The sequence below is a fragment of the Chrysemys picta genome, chromosome 7 (genome assembly GCF_011386835.1).
Source record: "Chrysemys picta bellii isolate R12L10 chromosome 7, ASM1138683v2, whole genome shotgun sequence".
NCBI lineage: Eukaryota > Metazoa > Chordata > Testudines > Emydidae > Chrysemys > Chrysemys picta.
Window position 1 is genome coordinate 80,948,148 of NC_088797.1, and position 21,608 is coordinate 80,969,755.

The 21,608-nt window shown below is 38.2% G+C and overlaps 1 protein-coding gene across 2 annotated transcripts in view; it reads right to left on the bottom strand.

Moving 5' to 3' along the window:
• Positions 1 to 21,608, bottom strand: part of RTKN2 (rhotekin 2) — a 65,602-nt gene that overhangs the window by 24,503 nt on the left and 19,491 nt on the right. For both annotated transcript variants that reach the window (XM_005294315.4, XM_065551885.1), the window contains 4 exons: positions 14,936 to 14,989; positions 13,776 to 13,893; positions 12,095 to 12,295; positions 1,650 to 1,744 (listed from right to left, as the gene is read on the bottom strand). In XM_005294315.4, the coding sequence (XP_005294372.2) occupies positions 1,650 to 1,744; positions 12,095 to 12,295; positions 13,776 to 13,893; positions 14,936 to 14,989 (468 nt within the window). The remainder of the gene's footprint in view (positions 1 to 1,649; positions 1,745 to 12,094; positions 12,296 to 13,775; positions 13,894 to 14,935; positions 14,990 to 21,608) is intronic.

The window sequence follows — 21,608 nt, forward strand, 5'->3', positions numbered from 1 at the left end:
AAAACAAAATAAAGTAACAAGTCCAGGGTTTTATATATTACCTGCTGCCATGATTGCAGCAGCCCCAGGTTAGCACGCTAGATCTGAGGCTGCTAGTAGTTACTTGTGCTGTCTCAATGCTGGGATCTACCTAGGGGCAAGAACTCTTGCTGAAAATAACTTTTAATTAGGACCCCCAGTACAATAAAGCACTTATGCGTGTGCTTAACTGAGGTGTTGAATCGGTGCCTAAAAGACCTAATGGCGTTTGAGCCTCTACTCTGTTTACCGCTTCTCCTTCTGCCTACAGAGGAAGAAACAGCTCTCTTTCCTGTGACACTGTTCCTTTCTTGTGAGGAAAGGAGAGAATTTCTATACAGCTATAGGAATTGGAATGAAAATGGCAGAGAAAACTCTCAGCGGCTGTGCGAGACTTTTGTGAGGGGAGAGGGAGATGCAGCTCCTGGAACCAGTTCCTGGATACTCTATTCCCAGCCACTGCAAGACTGTATACTGGGGGAGATGATGCAGGAGTCATTGCAGTGAGGTAGCATTGTGGACAGAACAAATGCACTTGGGGCTGAGTGACTGGACAGTCAGTTAAGTGGATTTTGGGGTGGAGAGATATAGAGATTCTTACGAGATTCTGGAGACCGGGGACAGCAAGGGAAATCAAACTAAAGCTAAAAATCAAACTAAAGTGAGATTGAAGGGAAGAAGAAAGAAAACAAACCATAGAGTGGGTTTAAAAAGGAAGGAACAATCAGGTTTAGAAGAGCTCAAAACAACATGTGGAAATAAGCAAAAAGAAAAATATAACAAGATAAAAAGTTAAATGAAGGGTAGGAAATAGGAAAAATATGAATTATAACAAGTTAATTTTTTAAAGAGTTAAATGTTAAAATATTGTAATGAAGTAGACATGAGTAGCGTGTATGTATACACACTGAAGGCCAGGGTGCAGAAGTAGGGGATGCCCGTCTCTGGTACAGTTCATCTCCCTTCTCTGGATACTGTTTAACCATCTGCAATAGGAATTCTCTTTTGAGTTCGAATATACTTCTGAAGCACATCACTTGTTTTGGAATAAGCATTTCATCCAATAGCCAGACATTTTCCCATATACCCAGGCTTCCTCAGACCCCCTAACATGGAAATTACTTGTATCTATTTAGGGGAAACACTCTTGCTACAGTCTGCCTGTATACACAGAGCATTTCTCCCTTGCATCCCTTCCACAACTGCTTTATTCACAGCAATACATGTTCCTACCTACCATTTATGACACTAAAAGCATTTCCACACCGACAGAATAAAGAGTATAGTATTCAGACCACAAAATCCACACGAGTATTGAATCTTTCCTTATAAGTGATCAGAAGATATTAATGTGGGTAAAAATGTTACCCATACATGTGATGCATTAAATTTGGATCTGAACTTTAAAAGAGAAGTTTTACAAGTCTTTTTTCAATTTAGTAAGTTACACGTAGATGTTTATTTTTAAACAGTTGAAAATATTTTATTTAAAGTTGCCACATATTAAGTACCAATAAAAATAATCTAAATCTTATAAGCCTTTTAGTTTACTAAAAATGGAAATACATGATTTTACTAGCTTTTTTTTTTTTTTAAACATACTTCCTTAAATCGGGACCCTGTGTACTTACCATTTCCTGTAATGGTAAGGTTGTGGGTCCTGAAATTGTCCTCAGCACTCTCCAACCCCAAAGTGGTATGTGCCAGCAAACTGTATTTTGCACCACTGATTGTGAAAAACAAGGCAAGGTTTAAATATTTCTACATGACTTTTCTCAGGCAGTTATTAAAAGGAGTCTAGACAGTCCTAGAGATAACCATCCCACCGTATCTAAATATGTTAACTGCCAGGCAGCACTTGTTAATAACCACAAAGTTTAGCTAATCACCAAGAGTCTGCATATGCCTGTTTTAGCTCTTTGTCCCCACAAAATAGTTTGTGTACCTTTTTGAGAATATTTCTGTTTATCATGTATTCACATTGCTTGGAAATAGCCACTCTGAATCACTGAGTGAAGGATTTTAATTGTATCACCCGTTGCCATTAAAGGAATATTTTGTGAGAGAGGCAGAGGTTTTATGACTGACATGTTCTGTTCTTCATTTACACTAAAACTAACTTGGGTATTCTCTTTTATTTTTATTTCACATTTATTCCTTCGAACAAACATCTTGTTTGAAAAACTATTTTGTTGACTTTTATGACCCATATGCCATTATGTTTCATAATATATTTAGTACTTAGCCTGGTCGGTTTTCTTATGTTATTCTAATTGCATATCTCTTTAAAAAAAAAAAAGTTTTATAGAGCTCTGTGTTCTATGCTTTGGTTTGCCTTTATAGCAGGGACCAAATCACACGTTCTAGCAGGACTGTAATATGGTTTTGTAATATTAGTATAACAGTTTGATTCTTTCTATACAGAAAGACCAGGCTATGCGGTAATGAAATCATTGACAGTAAGTTTTATAGTGTAGATGGATCATTTGACAAATTGCACTTACAAACCTCAGAACATTAAGTTTTTGTTCTGGCTTTTATCTAGTGGGGGGAAAAAATCATAATTAGAATTCAGCATAGTGCATGTGGAATGCTGCTCTTGAAATGACCTAGTACAAACTTTGTTCATGTTTAATCTTTTTTCAAATACACTTCAGACAGATTAACAGATTTATAGCCCAGCAATGTAATACTTATTCCCTTTGGCTAATGAGTTTAAACTAAGTGAAGTTCACAAGAAAACTGCTCAATACCACTCACTATTCACACTAATAGCTTTAGCATCATACCCTTAAAATATCTTCAGTACAAAGTAAGACTATTGAGTAATAGGGGAAAAGGACAGAAAGCAAAATTAGATTAAAAGATACTTAAAGTTTTGCTCTCCCATCACCTTCTACTCTTACTAAAGTATATTAATATGTTTTTAATAATGTTTCTCCTAATGGCATTGCAGAAACAGGCGCCAAAGAGGAAGCACGAGCTGCCCTGCCCTATTCCTACCTGTAGGAGAGGAAGCCAAAAAAGGAAACATAGCTGGCAAAGAGGTAGTGCCTCCATTCTAATACTCAACTACCTCATGGCAGTGTTGAGAGGCTTGTGATACTGGCATTGTGTGTGTCAAGTATTATTGTTGTATAACCTATTAAGAGGTGGGGTGGGAGGGGGGGAATCCTTACATGCCTGAACACAAAAGTGTCAGCATACATGTATGCATCGTGATAAACTGTCCCCAAGCAAAAGATTCTCCATAACTAGGTACCAATATGGTATAAATATAATGTATAAATCAATCATCTGTGACTGTGCTATTTAAACTGTACACAGTTTAGTTTCTTCTCATAAATTTTTGTACTGATTTTCAAGTTACATCAAGCATGACTAATTATAGCAGTAACTTTGCCAAAGAAAACGACTTCATTTTTAAAATATGTTTTACAGTAATGTTTTCTAAAATTTAACAGTCATTCCTTTCAGCCAACTTCAATATGATTTCCAAAAGTTTTAATTTAAAAAATAAGTACTAATAATGGGCTAATCAGCATTGCTGACAGTGTTTTGTCTATACATTTGAGATAATTAGCTGACTGTCTTGTATTTCAGTTTCTTTGTGGTCACATCTAACCATTCTTGGTCAAATGTCACTTATGGAATAGTATTCTGCAGTTGTATAGCAACCTTCCATCTAACAACCTCAAAAGTGCTTTATCAAGTCATATTCACAACATTTGTGAGGTAGAGGAACATACCTATATACTGATAAGGGAATAGAGACACAGAGGTTAGTAACCAGATGCTCTGACTCTTAGTCCTGTTCCTTAACCACATGACCACCTTTCCTATCAATGGACATTTGTTCATTTCAGATGCCTAAACTCTAAATAAATAAATATCAAGCAAAGATTCTCTAAGTTATCCACAACCAGATGCTATAACACAGTTGTTCCCCAGAACCTCACAGGTAGCCACCTTGAAAAAAATATATTGACGGCTTTTCTATCAGGCCTGTTAAAGATGCAAGAGTCACTACTAAATGATATAGGTTGGAAGTGGCATCTCTCAAGGAAAGATGGGAAGCAAAATTTGATAAATTACCATTAGATAAAGAAGCTGTTAACTAAAATATTTAAGTGATAGTGTGTGCAACTGAAATTAAAACTGTTTTTTTGGGATGAATGACTGTGATTTGTCAGTCCCCAAATGTTACTGTTAATAGCACGTAACACTTCAAATTGAGTTTTGCTAGTACCAACCGAGCTACAGTGACACTAATTTGGTCACATCTCATTTATAGCATAAGAAAAAAGTTAATAGTGGAAACAGTAATCCATATATGTGTATAATGTCAGTGTTACCTAAGAAGAAACTCATTTCATTATTTGAATATTTACATTTTTAACGTTAACATTCCATTTACTCCTCTCCTACCCCCACCCCCAATCCCCTTCCATTAACATGTTGAAGGGCATCTCTCCTCCCAAAAGAAAGATAGTAGAATCTATCTCAGGAGGCTCTTAGTCACCAGGAGTCAAGACAGAGAGCTCAGGAGAGAAGAGGGCTACTTTTAGATGGTTTGCTGTTACTTTTCTCTTTGAAAGCTGTAAACCATATGCAGGTAAATATGGCTAACAACTAATTTATCTGCTACACCTAAAAACAAAACAAAGCCATTGAAGGGATGTCTCTGCTTAACTTGGATACATGGCAAATGCATCTAGCTGAGCTAATCACCAGACCCTCTGCAACATATTTCTTTCTAAATTAACCCATTACTCCAACACAGGCCTACTCAAAACCATTGACGACAATAAAGTTGAAGCAGCTAAATGAACATGCCTAAATCCTCTCATTGCCTTAGCCACTAGAGTTCTTTTTAAAACAAAAGTGTTGGATAAATGTTTGGTTGGTGTTTAGGGGTTTCAGATACTCAAGTAATTATTTAAATAAATTTGTGTACCATTTCTGAGAACAATAGTTCAGGACCTGGAACAGAAGATAGGCTAGAACTAATGTGATTAAAATTGTTACCAACCAGATTTTTGTATTTGCTATCGATGTTGCCTCTTCAGACTTCTAATAACACTTTAAGAGGCTGGCCAATTCCTATGAAAAATGTGGGAGACTGGAGACTAGGTGAGGCCTCACTGGTGCACAGTATTACTCTTTAAAATTCAGATACTTTTAGGACTATTGCTTATTGATACATGGACCAAATTGTATACATTGTACTGAGTTGGAGCATGCTGGAATGAGCTTTCCAAGATTTTGTTTCGTCCTACTGGGTAAGATTTCTTGGAACAGGCCTGTTTTTGAGCTAAAGCCAATAAACAGTCTTGCTAGTTTGACAAAGAAAACTGGAATTTTTTTAACGTTTCCCTTTACAAAGCAGTAGAACAGATTTATGAACCATGACTCTGGCTTCACTTAATGTCTAACCTAGAATATGACACTAAAGAGTACCACTATTCTGTCTTACCTTTTTATCCACAGAAACAACATCCATTGAATAGTTTTTTAAAAGTTCCTAATAATTACCATTGAGGCACTCTGTTTAAATCACAGGCAAACTAAAAATGTTGGAAAATGTTACTGGGCAAACTACAAAAGTTTAAAGATTATTTTAAAAATGACTATTTATTATGGGAACAGCACTTACAGATTGTGTGACTGTGGAAAAACATGGAATCAAAAAGGGGAGGTTACTTACCTGTAACTGGAGGTTCCTCGAGATGTGTGGTCCCTATCTGTATTCCACTGAGGGTTATGTGCAAGTGCCATGTACCCGGAGCTTTTGAAAATAGTATTGTTCAGTGGTCCGCACATGTGCCCCTGTATTGCTTTGTGGTTTCGCCCAAGACAATAAAGGGCCAGACGGACTGCCACCATCTCCAGTTCCTTCTCCACCACAGATTTATCAGATTCACAGTAGAGGGGAAGGAGGGTGGGATTGGAATACAGATAGGGACCGCACACCTCAAATAACCTCCAGATACAGGCAAGTAACCTCCCCTTCTTCTTCGAGTGATGGTCCTATGGTATTCCACTGAGGGTGATTGACAAGCAGCGTCTAGATAGGAGGAGAATGTGAGGAAGATGACGGAACTGTAGAACGGAGGCTCACTGTACCGAATGAGGCGTCTGTCGTGGAATCACATACTAGAGCGTAGTGGAGGAAAAGGTGTGTACCAAACTCCACGTGGCTACATTACATATATCTGCAAGGGGCATGTCGTGGAGTGCAGCTGCGGTTGATACTTGCGCTCTCATTGAATGGGCCTGTATCCAACCTGGAAGGAAGCATCCCAACAATTGATAGCAGTGCATAATACACCCGGAGACCCATTTAGAGATTCTCTGGATGGAAATGACCTGCTCTTTAATTCTCTCTGCTATGGTGACAAATAGCCTTGGAGACTTCTGGAATGGCTTTGTCCTCTGGAGGCAAAAGACCAGGGCTTTACACACATCAAGGGAATGAAGTCGTCATTCCTCATTAGAGGTATGTGGTTTGGGGAAGACGACAGGTAGATATACGTGTCGGTTGAGGTGGAATCAGGAAACCACCTTTGGTAGGAACTTGGGATGCAATCAGAGTTAGACCTTGTCTTTATGGAATGTAGCGAAAGGGGGGTCTGCTATCAAGGCTCCCAGTTCAACCACCACTCCCCCCCGCTGAGGTAATGGCAACAAGGAAAGGGAAAAAAAGAGCAGAAGGCCAATGGTTCAACTGGGGGCTCATTAATGAGGTAAGGACTAGGTTGAGGTCCCATTGGGCAGTGATAGGTTGAACAGGCAGGTATTTATATAAAATGCCCTTCCAGAATCGGGCAGTCAAGGGGTGGGTAAAAATCAAATGGCCATCCACAGGAGAGTGGAAGGCGCTAATGGGAGCTTCATGAACTTTGATGGTGCTGAGAGTGAGACCTGAGGTTTTCAGATAGAGGAAATAATCTAAGAGCTTTGGGATGCCCACAGCCTTGCCGTTGGGCCCAGGAAGTGAAACACCCATTTGGCCTGATAGGAGCATCTCGTGGAGTCCTTTCGGCCAGTGGAGAGGACTTCTTGCACTGCTAATGAGCAGTCTCACGCTAATGGAGGTGTCCGTCCAAAAACCAAGCTTTCAGGTGTAGCATCCGTGGATTTGAGTGCTTGAGTCTGCTATTGTGTTGTGTCAGCTTGGCGAAGAAGGGCATCCCAGTGGTAAGGAGATGACTTCCAGTGGGATGCCGAGTATAGTGTCCAAAGATTGGTGTATAGAAGAGTAGACCCTTTGCAGCCATAGCTGTAGTCCAGCCGAGGAGAAGACCTTTCGACCCATAAAGGTCTTACTTTCCCTGTCTGCCGGGATGGAGCATGGGTGCTGCTGTTTGGTTTGCTCCCACACAGCCTATATCACCAAGGAGTTTGGCGGAGGATGTGAAAATAGAAATTCTGACACCTTAGTGGGGACATAGTAACCTTTCTTAGCCACCTTGGTGGTGCACACGTGGCCAGGGTATGCCACATGGTGTGTGCTGGTTGAAGAATGGCCTCGTTGATTGCCAGAGCCACCCTTGCTGGTACCGATGCATGCAGAATGTCTAGTAACTGATGTTGACTGTTCTACAGCTCTCTTAGTGGGATCTCAAAACCATTGGCTATCCTCTGTAGCAGCTCTTGAAACTGTCGGCAGTCCTCTGGTGGGGAGGAAATTGTCGATGACTGGCAGCATCTGGAGACAACAAAGGGAGTCTCTCCATATTCACCAGTACCATCTGAACCGGGCAAATCAGTGTGTCATCTAACCCCATTACTGAACGTCTGCCGGAAGAAGGTTGTGGGGATGAGATGGGGGAGTCCTTTTGAGGCAAACAGGACCGCTCTGAAGGCAAATACTGAGGCCGTGAGCTCCAATATGGCCAACGTGGTTGATCTTGCTGCTGTTGAGCTCGTGCACAAGGAGCAGGGTACCAGCTCCATGGGTAAGGCAAAGTGCGGAACTGCCACGGTGCCGTCAGAACCCTTCCGTAGTTGTGCTCCGAGAGTGGGAGTGGCAGGCTGTGTCGAATGTTCATATCCTCCGAATTGGAGACCTCCACAAATGGCGTTGCCGATAGAACCATTGGAACGGGGTGTGTCAGAGTAGCATGGGTAGCATGTGGCAGAAGTAGTGGGGGAGGAAGGGGCCGTCTCAGAAGGTGAGCACGTCAGAGCACGGGGAGACCTCAGTCCCTCCAAGGCGAATAGCTCATGGGGGCCCCAGGAACACTTCTGAGTCTCCCAGGCATCAGTGGTATCCGGTCTGTTGATGGGACCAGAACTGGTAAGGGCATCTGTCTCAGAACCGACGGTTCACGAGAAGCTGGGACTCATGACTGGGCCTCAGCACGGGGTCCGCAGCACTGATACCAGCAGAGCCGAATGGAGGTTCCGCGGTACAGGGAGGGCTTTTAGGTTGCTCAGGCTGATGTACAGGGGGGTTCGCTGGCTAGGATCCAATTTCGGCCCCATGGCAGCCTCCATTAAGTGCTTTTTGAGTCAAAGAACTTGGCTTTTCCAACTATGGGCAAGGAAGGAGAGGCAGATACTACACCTGGACACAATGTGGGACTCCTCCAAACAGCACTGATGTTCATCACTGATGGAAAATGAATGAGGGCAGAAAGCGTATGTTTTGAATCCTGGCATCTTTGGTCTAATCCAGTACCCAGGCATGGATGGGTGGGGAGGAGGGATTGTTTGGCAGGAAAACCGCTGAAGCTGCATTCCAAGTCCTTAATCCTATCAGCTACTATGAAACTAGAAAGTACTTATAAAAAAAAAAAATCCTAAAACAATAAAACCATAACTATGAATGAGGCCAAAATCAATTTTTCTAAAATCTGTTGACAATGTGTCACTAAGGACAAGAAAGCAACAAAAGCTCTGACTTGGACCATGCAGCAGTGAGAAGGAACTGGAGTCGCTGGTGGTCCATCCCACCCTTTATCACCTCGGGCAAAACCACGAGGCAATAGAAGGGCACATGCTGAACAACACTACTTTCAAAAGTTCTGGCTCCGGGCACATGCGCATAACCTTCAGTGGAATACAATAGAGACCATCGCTTGAAGAAAATACTGTTCTGTGCCAAATTCAATTAAGTAAGCTCCTGCCAAGTGGCTAGTAAGCATTTAATGCCTTAGATATTGCACACACTTGTGTTTTACAGCAAGTGGGCAGAAAAGCTGCTATAAGCATATACTGTGGAAACAACAACAAATGAGAAACTTTGGACACTGGTGCATGAATGCAGAGTGGAGATAATAATGCAGAGAGGATAAAAGAGCAATCTTTCTAATAAAAAAATCTAGTACATTTTACTTTGTTTCTTCCAACATACAACAGAGTAGAACACAATGTTGGGAAAATAGGGAGGTAATATACCCTTTTTCTAAGTCACTGTAGCATAAACATATATGATAGTGAACTGTGTAAAGTGCTGGCTGCCTCAGTATAAAATATTAAAGATATGAAATATTTAGAGTACAGCTATCAAGGTGTTAAAATGCTTGAGGAGTTCTGTATAAGAAAAAAAAACAGAGCTGCAGGTGTATGGCTTAGGGGAAAAGGAGCTTACATACTTAGAGTTTACACATCTGAAAGAACAAGTACTGTGATACAGAGAAGGATAATTAGGAGTACCAGAAAAAAGGGTTTTTAAAAAGTATAAAGGTATTTCTATTAGAAAGAATAGTTCAAATATGGAACAGGAACCAAGGTAAGATGCAGAAGCTCCATCACTAAATACACTATTCATAATTAGGGCTTTCAAGTGATTAAAAAAATTAATAATAGAAAACTATTTAAATATTTTTGGATGTTTTCTACATTTTCAAATATTTTGCTTCAATTACAACACAGAATATGAAGTGTACCGTGCTCATTTTATATTTATTTTTATTACAAATATTTGCATGGTAAAAAAACAAAAGCAATAGTATTTTTCAATTCACCTAATACAAGGACTGTAGAGCAATCTCTTTATCATGAAAGATGAACTTACAAATGTAAAATTAGTTACAAAAAATAACTGCTTTCAAAAATACAAACAAACAATGTAAAACTTTAGAGCCTAGAAAGTCCACCCAGTGTTTCTTCTTGTACAGCCAATTGCTCAGACAAACAAGTTTGTTTACATTTGCAGGAGATAATGCTGCCTACTTCTTGTTTACAATGTCATCTGAAAGTGAGAACAGGTGTTCGTATGGCACTGTTATAGCTGCTGTCGCGAGATATTTACATTCCAGATATGCTAAAGATTCTTATGTCCCTTTATGTTTCAACCACCGTTCCAGAGGACATGCATCCATGCTGACAACAGGATCTGTCAGATAATGATCCAAAGCAGCGCATGTTCATCATCTGAATCAGATGCCACCAGCAGAAGGCTGATTTTCCTTTTTGGTGGTTCGGGTTCTGTAGTTTCCACGAGAGACTTCTGAAAGCATGCTCCACACTTCGTCCCTCTCAGATTTTGGAAGGCACTTCAGATTCTTAAACTTTGGGTAAAGTGCTCTATCTATCTTTAGAAATTTCACATTGGTACCTTTTTGCATTTTGTCAAATCTGCAGTGAAAGTGTTCTTAAAATGAACATGTGCTGGGTCATCATCTGAGACTGCTATAACAGGAAATATATGGCAGAATGTGGGTAAAACAGAGCCGGAGACATACAATTCTCCCCCAAGGAGTTCAGTCATAAATTTAATTAAATGCATTATTTTTTTAACGAGCGTCGTCAGCATGTCCTCTGATATGGTGGCTGAAGAATGAAGAGGCATACGAATGTTTAGCATATATGTCACGTAAATACCTTGCAATGCCAGCTACAAAAGTGCCATACAAATGCCTGTTCTCACTTTCACATGACATTGTAAATAAGAAGTGGACAGCATTATCTCTCGTAAATGTAAACAAACTTATTTGTCTTGGCGATTGGCTGAACAAGAAGTACGACTGAGTGGACTTATAGGCTCTAAAGTTTCACATTGTTTTGTTTTTGAATACAGTTATATAACAAACAAAAAAATCTATGTTTGTAAGTTGCACTTTCACAATAAAGAGATTGCACTACAGTACTTGTATGAGGTGAATTGAAAAATATTATTTCTTCTGTTTATCATTTTTACAGTGCAAATATTAGTAATCAAAAATAATAATATAAAGTGAGCACTATACACTTTGTATTCTGTGTTGTAATGAAAATAAATACATTTGAAAATGTAGAAAAACATCCAAAAATATTTAATACATTTCAATTGGTATTCTATTGTTTAACAGTATGATTAAAACTGCTATTGACCACGATTAATTTTTTTAATCGCCATTAATTTTTTTTAGTTAATCACATGAGTTAACTGTGATTAATAGGCAGCCCTATTCACAATATGTTAGATATGGTATAGTCAGTACGGACAGTACTGAGTACTGCACAAAAGGTGGACTAGAGGGCCTCATAGATTTTTCCCACCTTAAAAAGTCTAATCATTACATTAACAGTTTTTTTCCATTTAATATTAAAGAATTAAGATTTCAAACAGCAGTATTAAAGGGTATCAAGTGTGCTTGGCACCCACAAATCCCACTACAGTCAAAGAGAACAGAAGGTACTGTGTACCTTTGAAAATCAGGCCACTTCTATTTATATAGATTAATGAGGCCTAACTTTAAGCACCCCAATTTGAAAACCTCAGTCAAAATATTTGTCAACTATTCCACACTGCACAGTGTGCAGTTGTGGTGTTCCACCTGCTGATTACTACCATGTATGTTTTCTCATGTCTGTTTAAAAAAGAAATTGATTATGTAGCTTGTAAACAATAGTAGATTTTTGTAGCAGTATGGTGATGAGGTAATACCTGTTCATGTATTTAAGGTCAGAATCAGGACCCAAGGCTGATGTACATGATGTGAATTCACTCCTGCATTCTGATTTTCACTTGAAATGAAAATTGTGTTCCACATGGACATATATTGAAATACTCGTATCTTAGCAATTTCCTAAAGTTCTACAAGATATTTTAGCCTACAAGAAACAATTAAAAAAAATAGCTTACGGTATGATTGGATCAGTGAATGAAAAGGATTCAGGGTTGTCTTCTTCTAGCAAAGAGTTGATTTTCTTTCCAGTAGCTTTACCAATGGATGTCTTAAGCTTCTTGGCTAGCTTCTTAGGAGTGTTTGTTATAGTTGGAGATTGGTCTGTACAGCAACTATACACTTCAAACTTTACTTGGAAGTCTGGCCCCGCTTCATCACTGAAAACAATTTTTTTGGATAGTTTGTGAATTAACTGAGTACAAATTGAAGGTACAATAACATATACTGTTCATTAAGGTAAAGAATTCCATAGAGTACGTATCAGCAATTTAAGGATAGAAATCATTATAGTGATGTTATAATTATCCCATAAACTAACATTATAAATACAGATTTCTAAGTGATGGTTATGAAAAGTCTAGATTTGTAGAAAATGAACTGCATAAATAGTAAAAAAAAGTGTATAATAAAAAAAATAAATATTCTTAACACACTGAAATTGTTTGGTTTAAACTATGCCTTTGGATTAGTTTCTCCAAGAGCCCTGCATTCTCTAATGTGCCTTTGCTATATGTATCAACAACAGCTGCGTGGATTGAAATGTTCTCTCAAGTTGTTAGACAGAAACCTGGGCAATTAAGGGGTTGACTTAAGAAGATCTACAAATATTTTTTAAATAGTTTGTTGCCCTTTCTACTTTTTTATGCTTTAGAAAGAAAGATTTTATAAAAATTCTTTAAACTTAGAAACATCAGGAATATCAAAATAGTCTTCTGTGGTTTGCTGCGAGACTTACTGCGGGTCTACTGTTAGCTCTCCCATCCTTTAAGGGGTGGAGTTAAATCTTTGCCTTAAATATTCATTTGAATAGGGGTTAACAAAAAACATTCTTAAAGTCTGTTTAAAAATCCCTTTCCTTCTCAACGTCTCAGTTTTTAGTCTATCAACTTTTGTTTTAACTAGTTCTTGAGTTACCAGAGAGCTTCCAGGGTAGATATGATTCAAATTTCTAATTAAAAACGAGGAAAAAAAACCTAAGTGCCTCACAACCTTTCTTTGTACTTTAAAAACACACAAAGGAATACAAGCCCAATTCCTCCTCCACCTTTAAATGGGGAATTAATAACTTCCTGTCCAGTTTTCACAAGGAGAAGGATGGTGGCTATGGCACAGGCTCATGAAGGTGCAGTGGACGATCAAGCAGGGAGTTTGTTTGTTTTTCAATACCTAGTGTCAATAAGGAGGTGAACTATGGGATCCTTAACATAAAAAAAAACAAAACAAACAAACAAACAAAAACATAGCAGCCGTATGTGGTGTTTGCATCCAACATTTTAAGTATTAATGTTTCTTGTTTACGTGAAGCTCTGTATACTTTCAGTTTCAATGCATTAATTTAATTTCACACACACACACACACACACACACACCAGCCCCACTCCTTTAAATCACAATAAGACATTTCTGAATATGACACAATGGAAACGGCATATAGTGATGCAGCTAAATATAGCATCACTATACAGGAGCCCAAATTCCTTGGGTAAAGAGATGGATTCAACACCCATCCAAGTCATCAGAAGAACTTCCATTTATTTCAGTAGCTGTTGGATCAAGACCATATCACTTCATGTCTTTTTTCATAAGAAAACACAAAAGTTAACACGTTTACTTCGTTCAACAAAAATTGATACTCACAATATGGTTACATTTTCAAAACAGATATCAGTTATTGCTTTATCCACAATAACCATGTCTGTATCAAAAACCTCAGCTCCCATTTTGAATAAGCAAAAAATTGCATAGCGCTGTGATCCTGGGAAGAACCAAAGAAACGTTTTAGCAGAGATGTTATGTAACACAACGTTAAAGGTTTCCTGTAAATGAAGACACTGAAATGAGTTTCAAATGAAATTTAACTTGAATCTATGATGCGTTATCAAAGAATTCTTGTAATCATAAATTATACATTCTAGAGTGTTATGCATTTTGTAGTTGAACCATCAAACCTACTGCATCTGTAGAGCAACATTTCTAGAAAAAAAATTAATTTCAACCTCTACTCAAGCATTCCTTTCCACAGGCATTTATAATATTTGCTAATAATTTCAGAAACTTTAATAAAAAGTATTTGTGCTCAATAGGATTGATTTAAAACAAAACAAAAACAGCTGAACACCAGAGTGCATACTGTATTATGAATGCACTCATGGATTAGAGTATTTTGCCATACTAAGCCCCTTTGACCCTACTGAAAAATCAAAGTGAAATCAATGCCTGGTGACAGCTGGAACAGATTTAGGGTTAATCTCCATTACATAGCAAAGTATGTGTATTTGTGAAGACTACCAAATAATCCGCTCAATGTCAACAGACAGAACTTCCATTTAAATTCTTCTTTGGCAAAGGCATCTCCCACCAAATACTCTTTCAAACTCAGGCAAAAAGATACAAGAAGTTTATTCTGAATTTTTTCAGCTATTAGTCAACTTAGTGGTGCCACTTTTCTATTTCTTCCTCTGAAGTTTCAATCTTTCTCTCTCAAAAGCATCTCCAACACCCACCTAACATACAGTATTAGAGTTTCATTCAGCTCATATATGCCCAAGCTTCTCCACAGCACCACTTTCTCAGTAGTAGCAATTTAAATGAATAGAAACTGCATCATTCTAACCTATTTTAAACGGCTGCCACCACTACCTTCAGGGTAAGGGCTACTGTGCAGTAGTGCAGATAGTACATAGTCCTGAAAAACTCTCTCAAAAAAAATAGGTGAAAAAGAGGGTCTCAACTCCATGTCGTTTAAACTTTGATTAACATTACCTGTTTATATAACAGTTCAATAAAATCTAACATACTTTCTTTGTTGTTGAAGTGATCAGAGCCTTTCCACATTAATGGTATGCGAATATCTAAAGAAGAAAAGGAAAAATTAAGTTATAAGCAACAGTGTAGACCTGCAGTCCAAATAAAACACAGAATATTTCTGGTCTGTTTTTCTACCGTTCTATTTCTGGCCATAGTAGGGCCTACTCTTTCTATCCAACAAATAGCATAACTAATTCTATCGCTACCACTAGTGCCAAAAGAAACTTCATAATTTAACTAGTTCAATATGAAGTGTCATTCTCCTTTAGAAATGTTCTTTATCCCAGCATAATTTATAAACTTATTTAAGAATCTGAAATAACATCTCCGGGTGGCTGCTGGAACGTGGCTCTGAGTGATATTTAAGTCCATTGTACAGTGAAGACATGTTAAGTGAAATACTCTTGCTATGTTTGTGCTCGGAACCACTCATTTTGCTACAAGAAAGACAACCCCTCTATATTTAAGGCTAACTTGGAGAAGTTTGTGCGGCAAGTGCTTTTTCTTGCCTTCCCAGTCATTGAGCAAATACCACTTGAAATTACATACCAAGTTTGGATCACCTTAGCTGACACAAAAATTTTAAAAAAGCTTTTTAGAAGGGCTGTCAATTAATCGCAGTTAACTCACGCGATTAACTCAAAAAAATTAAGCATAATTTAAAAAATTAATCATGATTAGTCGTAGTTTTAATTGCACTGTTAAATAATAGAATACCAATTGAAATTTATTAAATATTTTGGATGTTTTTCTACATTTTCATATATATTGTATTCTGTGTTGTAATTGAAATTAAAGTGTATATTATTTTTGCTTACAAATATTTGCACTGTAAAAATGATAAACAAAAGAAATAGTCTTTCAATTCACCTCATACAAGCACTTTCTTACAATCTCTTTGCTGTTAAAGTGAAACTTACAAATGTAGATTTTTTTTTACATAACTGCACTCAAAAACAAAACAATGCAAAACTTCAGAGCCTACAAGTCCACTCAGTCCTACTTCTCATTCAGCCAATCGCTAAGACAAACAAGTTTGTTTACATTTAAGGGAGATATTGCTGCCCGCTTATTTACAATGTCACCAGAAAGTGAGAACGGGCATTTGCATGGCACTTTTGTAGCTGGCATTGCAAGGTATTTACGTGACAGATATGCTAACCAGTCGTATGCCCCTTCATGCTTCTGCCACCATTCCAGAGGAGCTGATGATGCTCACTAAAAAAAATAATGTGTTAATTAAATTTCTGACTGAACACCTTGGGGGAGAATTGTATGTCCCCTGTTCTGTTTTACCCGCATTCTGCCACATATTTCCTGTTATAGCAGTCTCGGATGATGTCCCAGCACATGCTCATTTTAAGAACACTTTCACCACAGATTACACAAAACGCAAAGAAGGTACCAATGTGAGATTTCTAAAGATAGCTACAGCATTTTACCCAAGGTTTAAGAATCTGAAGTGCCTTCCAAAATCTGGGAGGGATGAGGTATGGAGCATGCTTTCAGAAGTCTTAAAAGAGCAACACTCCGATGTGGAAACTACAAAACCTGAACTACCAAAAAATAAAATCCACCTTCTGCTGGTGGCATCTGACTCAGATAATGAAAATGAACATGCGTCGGTCCGCACTGCTTTGGATCGTTATCGAGCAGAACCCGTCATCAGCATGGACCCATGTCTTCTGGAATGGTGGTTGAAGTATGAAGGGACATGTGAATCTTTAGCGCATCTGGCACATAAATATCTTGCGATGCCGTTTACAACAGTGCCATGAGAACACCTGTTCTCACTTTCAGGTGACATTGTAAACAAGAAGTGGGTAGTATTATCTGCTGCTAATTTAAACAAACTTGTTTGTCTGAGCAATTGGCTGAACAAGAAGGAGGGCTGAGTGGACTTGTAGGCTCTAAAATTTTACATTGTTTTATTTTTGAATGCAAGTATTTTTGTACATAATTCTACATTTGTAAGTTCAACTTTCATGATAAAGAGATTGCACTACAATTCTTCTATTAGGTGAATTGAAAAATACTATTTCTTTTGTTTTTTTACACTGCAAATACTTGTAATCAAACAAATATTAAGTGAGCACTGTACACTTTGTATTCTGTGTTGTAATTGAAATCAGTATATTTGAAAATGTAGAAAACACCCAAAAATATTTAAAGAAATGGTGCGATTAATCACGATTAATTTTTTTAATCACTTGATAACCCTATTTTTTAGTTAAAAGAAAAGGTTACCTTTTACTTTATAACCATATTAAAGGGCTAAAGGCAGAGCAGCTTACTTCTTCTAAGTCACTTGCTGTCGGTAACTAATAATGGAGTTGGTATTTCTTTAAACAAACATATTAGTTCATCTATCCTGTTAAGTTCAATTATATCTGACACTGGCAGACAGCAGTGCCTATTGTTATTTATAGATTTATTCCTCAAATACATGTCACATGAAGCAAACTCCATAAAACAAAGTTGGCTCCAGAAGTACAATACAGCAACTGTATAAAGAGTATGCAATATATTAGGTGACTTGGGACTGTGAACGGCATTAGTGCAAATATGCTGGTTTTCATTAAAAATCTTTAACACATTTTTATATAGGAACTTTACTGGTTGTGGAATTGGTCTGTACAGAAAGTACACAGAAAAAATACACAGATACTTCTTCAGCAAATTCCATTAGTCAGTTATTCCCAGAGGATTTTTCATCCAAGGTTTCTTGTTGTTTTAATTGTAACAACCTTAATGCTGGTCCAAAGTGTTTGTTCAGTACGCAAGTTATCTAGACCAGCAGCTTTGCCATTCTTGAGGTTAATTCGGTTATTTTCCATTGTGCCTCAAAATTATAAATTTCCTGCTCTTCTTGCTACTCAAGCTGCAATTTGGGTTGTCTGTTTGGTGCCCTGCTATTTTCGAAGAGTTGGTGTTTGACCTGGTCTGCAAGAATGTGGTAGTGTTGCTCTGCCTTTCTTGGGTCGTTGTTAAGCTTCCAAATGGTAATCCATGCTCTCTTACTGCTATGGGTCATATCCGTACTTGCAATAAGATTCTGCCATGACTTCCATTTTTCCTCCATTAGTGCAGAGACCAGTTCTTCACAATTGTAGTCTGTGCACATTTTAGCTACCAGGTTGTGTTTGGCACACCAGAGCCCTTTGACATTTGCTGATATTATTGTCAGTGCTGTCTTGATGAGGACCATTTTGAATGACATTGACGACTGCTTTGATGTTCAGGTACAGTCAGTCGGTTATGCTGACGACTGAGTTGGTCTGCAAGCATAGAAATTCTTTGGTTATATTGTAGTCACAGGTGTTCAGCAGGATTTACAGCTTTAGAGAATCTAGCCACCAGATTAGCTGACATTCGGACTGACCAAATCAAACACTTTGAAGCAGCAACAAAGAACCGGTTACTTACGTTGTTTAAAGTGCTCAGCTACACACAAAACAATGAGCATGTGTTGCGGCACTCCTGAAGCCACAGAAGGATGCAGTGGAGCCGAAGAATTCAGGCTTATATCACTATTATCACCTCTGCAAACTGTACAAGCATCACATCTCAAATCATCTATCACCACATGTTGAAAAGCAACTAATCCCAGAGTAAGGTGGATTCTACCCAGGAAAATTATGCACCGGAAAAGTACTAAACATCAGTCAATACTACAAAGATGGCCTTGAAAAGGATATGGTAACAGGCACTATGTTTGTTGTCCTATCAGCAGGATATGACATAATAAATTACTGAAGGCTCCTCTCTAAAAAATACAACACTTTGAATAACTGATACAATCTCTACTAGAGCACTGATGTTCTTACATTGAACGACACAGGAAGCAGAGCTTATGGCAGCAAAAGAAAATGGCCTACCACAAGTGAGCATACTCTTGCAGATACTCTTCAACATCTACACGAATGATCAACTGTTCCATCTCGGCACAAGAAGTTTTATCTATGCCGACGATCTATGTGTTGCTGCTCCAGCCAAGGATCTCACCCTGATGTAAGCTACATTAATATCGGCACCATCTGGTCTATTACACTAAGAACCAGTTGCATGCCAACACAGCCAAAACACAAGTGAGTCTCTTCCATCCTCAGCATCTGAGGCCAATATACAGCACATCATCATCTGGAATGGGGTATTGGTTACTCAGCACTGAAATCCTGTCTACCTTCGAGTGACACTATACGGCACTCTCTCCTCCAAGGCACACATGAAGAAGACAACAGGCAAAGTTAGCACCTGGAACAACATACTCAGGAAACTTGCAAATTCTAAATGGGGAACCAACCCAGCAACACTAACAGCCACTGCACTTGCACTTTGCTATTCGACAGCTGAATATGCACGTCAACTGTGGGAAAGATCAGCTCACACAAAGAACCTGGACCATGTGCTGAATTAACAGCTACTGCTACACCATATGATGCCTAAATCAAACAGTGAGCAGCCTTCTTGTGCTTGCTGGAACTGCTTCTGTGGCTATTAGGAGAGCAATTACAAGCAAAATAGAATGATTGCAACAGGTTGAAGATACCAGACATCTGCTTCATGGTCACAGCAGTTAGTTGCCTGAAATCTTGGAAAAGCTTCCTAACTGCAACAGAACCACTTAAAAAGTCACTGACAGCTACACAAGTGGAAATGTGGCTCACGTGGCTCAAAATACTCAATGAGGATGTCAAATGCATAACTACATTGCCAAACACCTTCCCCTAGGTGCAGAAAAGGATTGGTTAACCTGGAGATGTTTAAATCACCTCTGAACAAGAGCTGGCAGGTCAAGAGTCAATATGCAGAAGTGGAGCTATTCCAACTACCCAGACACATATGACTGAGGAGAACTGCAAACCACAGAAAATCTATTTTCCTCCTGGAGGAACTGTGCACCAGGAAAGATCTCACCAGGATTACGGATCAGGCCATATCACGTGCCCAACACTGGAAAAATCTATGGTTGTGGTAGAGGGACACAAGAACATGAACCAGAATAACTGTAGAAACAGTTTCAGGAGTTACATTAAATACAAATAATTTACATTTAGGCAAGATTCACTATATTAAGTGTCACAATGGTGGAGCTTACAGGCTCATCTATTTTTAAGCGTGTACAGGAGACCTGATGAATTTTCTTTTAGTCTTTAAGGTGCCACCAGACTTCTTCTTGTTTTTGTGGATACAGACTAACACGGCTACACCTGATACAGTGGATGGTGAGTATACAATTTTAGATGATCCTAACTTTTAAAAATCAATGCCAAATAGTCAAACTAAGCCAAGACACATTCTGAAATTTCCTTTCAGTTTCAAAATTTCAGTCATTCTAGAGGTCTAAAAGTAACGGTTTTTAAAATAAGAAAAGTATTTTTGTCCATTTTCCTTTTATTAATTCAAAAAGCTACAAGAATCTCTCAAATTAAAAAAAAAAAGAGCATGGAAAATTTCAACCTTAAAAGACAAAGGTCTGAAAGTTATAAAATATATGGAAACGGAGTTACAGTAGAAAAGTTTTTGAAACTTTAACCATGGAAAGTCATGAATGACTGCTTTAAAGCTCTAAAAAACTACGTTGGCTAACAATTAAAAGTACTTTTGTATGCCTCCTTCTACATCATGAAAGATGAAAAATTTACGCCTTAATCAGAAAAAGTCATCAGGATATAGACACTCAATTACTTGAACAAGTTTAACATGATACTTACAAACCATTTATCAAAAATTCGGATCAATTTTCACACATTTTAATTTCAGTTACAATTAGCTGTAAAACCATATGGATTTAAATTAGATACATTCATGTAGTACAATTAATCAGTTTTAAATCCAATGATTCCTTTTGACATTTTATTTATAGATCATTATAAAAACAGACCTTTAAATTACAGTTATGCTTTTTGATCAACATTTAATTTATTGTCTGCTGACAAAGTAATTGGTAAAACAGATAAATTACATAGTTTATTCATGCAAGGGGGATTTAAATGCGTGAAAACAATATAAGAGCAAGAAAAATTATGGATAATGAATGTATTCCCCACTCCATGCTGAGATAAAGCTGCCACCCTTCTGAGTCTATTCTATGTGCCCTCGCATCCAACAAAATGATTACAAGATTCCATTAAGCCTTGGTGACAGAACAGCATATTTCACACACCCCAAAAAAGAAAAGACAAATTTAACTTACTTTAAAACTTTCTCTACTGTAATAAAAAATAGAGTCATTTTAATTTGTGTTTTTTGGTGTTTATTGCTCATTTAAGCAGTGAATTAAAAAAAAGCATTGTCAATGTCTACCAGATTTTTGCGGGCACCATCAGCAACCAACCTCAGTCGTGGTTAAGGCTACAAGTCAGTCACGGATTCCGTGATTTTATGAGACCTCTCTGACTTCCTGAAAATGTCAATGATTCAGCCCTGCAACACTTGGGCTCCAGCTTCAGGGCTCCGGCTTCAGCCCCATGGCAGTGGCTTCAATAAATCTGTAATTTATTGTTCATTGCCCATGTCCTGTTCGTGACTTAATAAAAATACCTGTGCCAAAATCATAGCCTTAGTCATGGTATAAGGTCAACAGAGTAGCACATGTTTACATTAAGGCTAAAGCTGTCCCAACATGTACACGTGCTTGTTTAGGTGCAGAACCTACAGTAT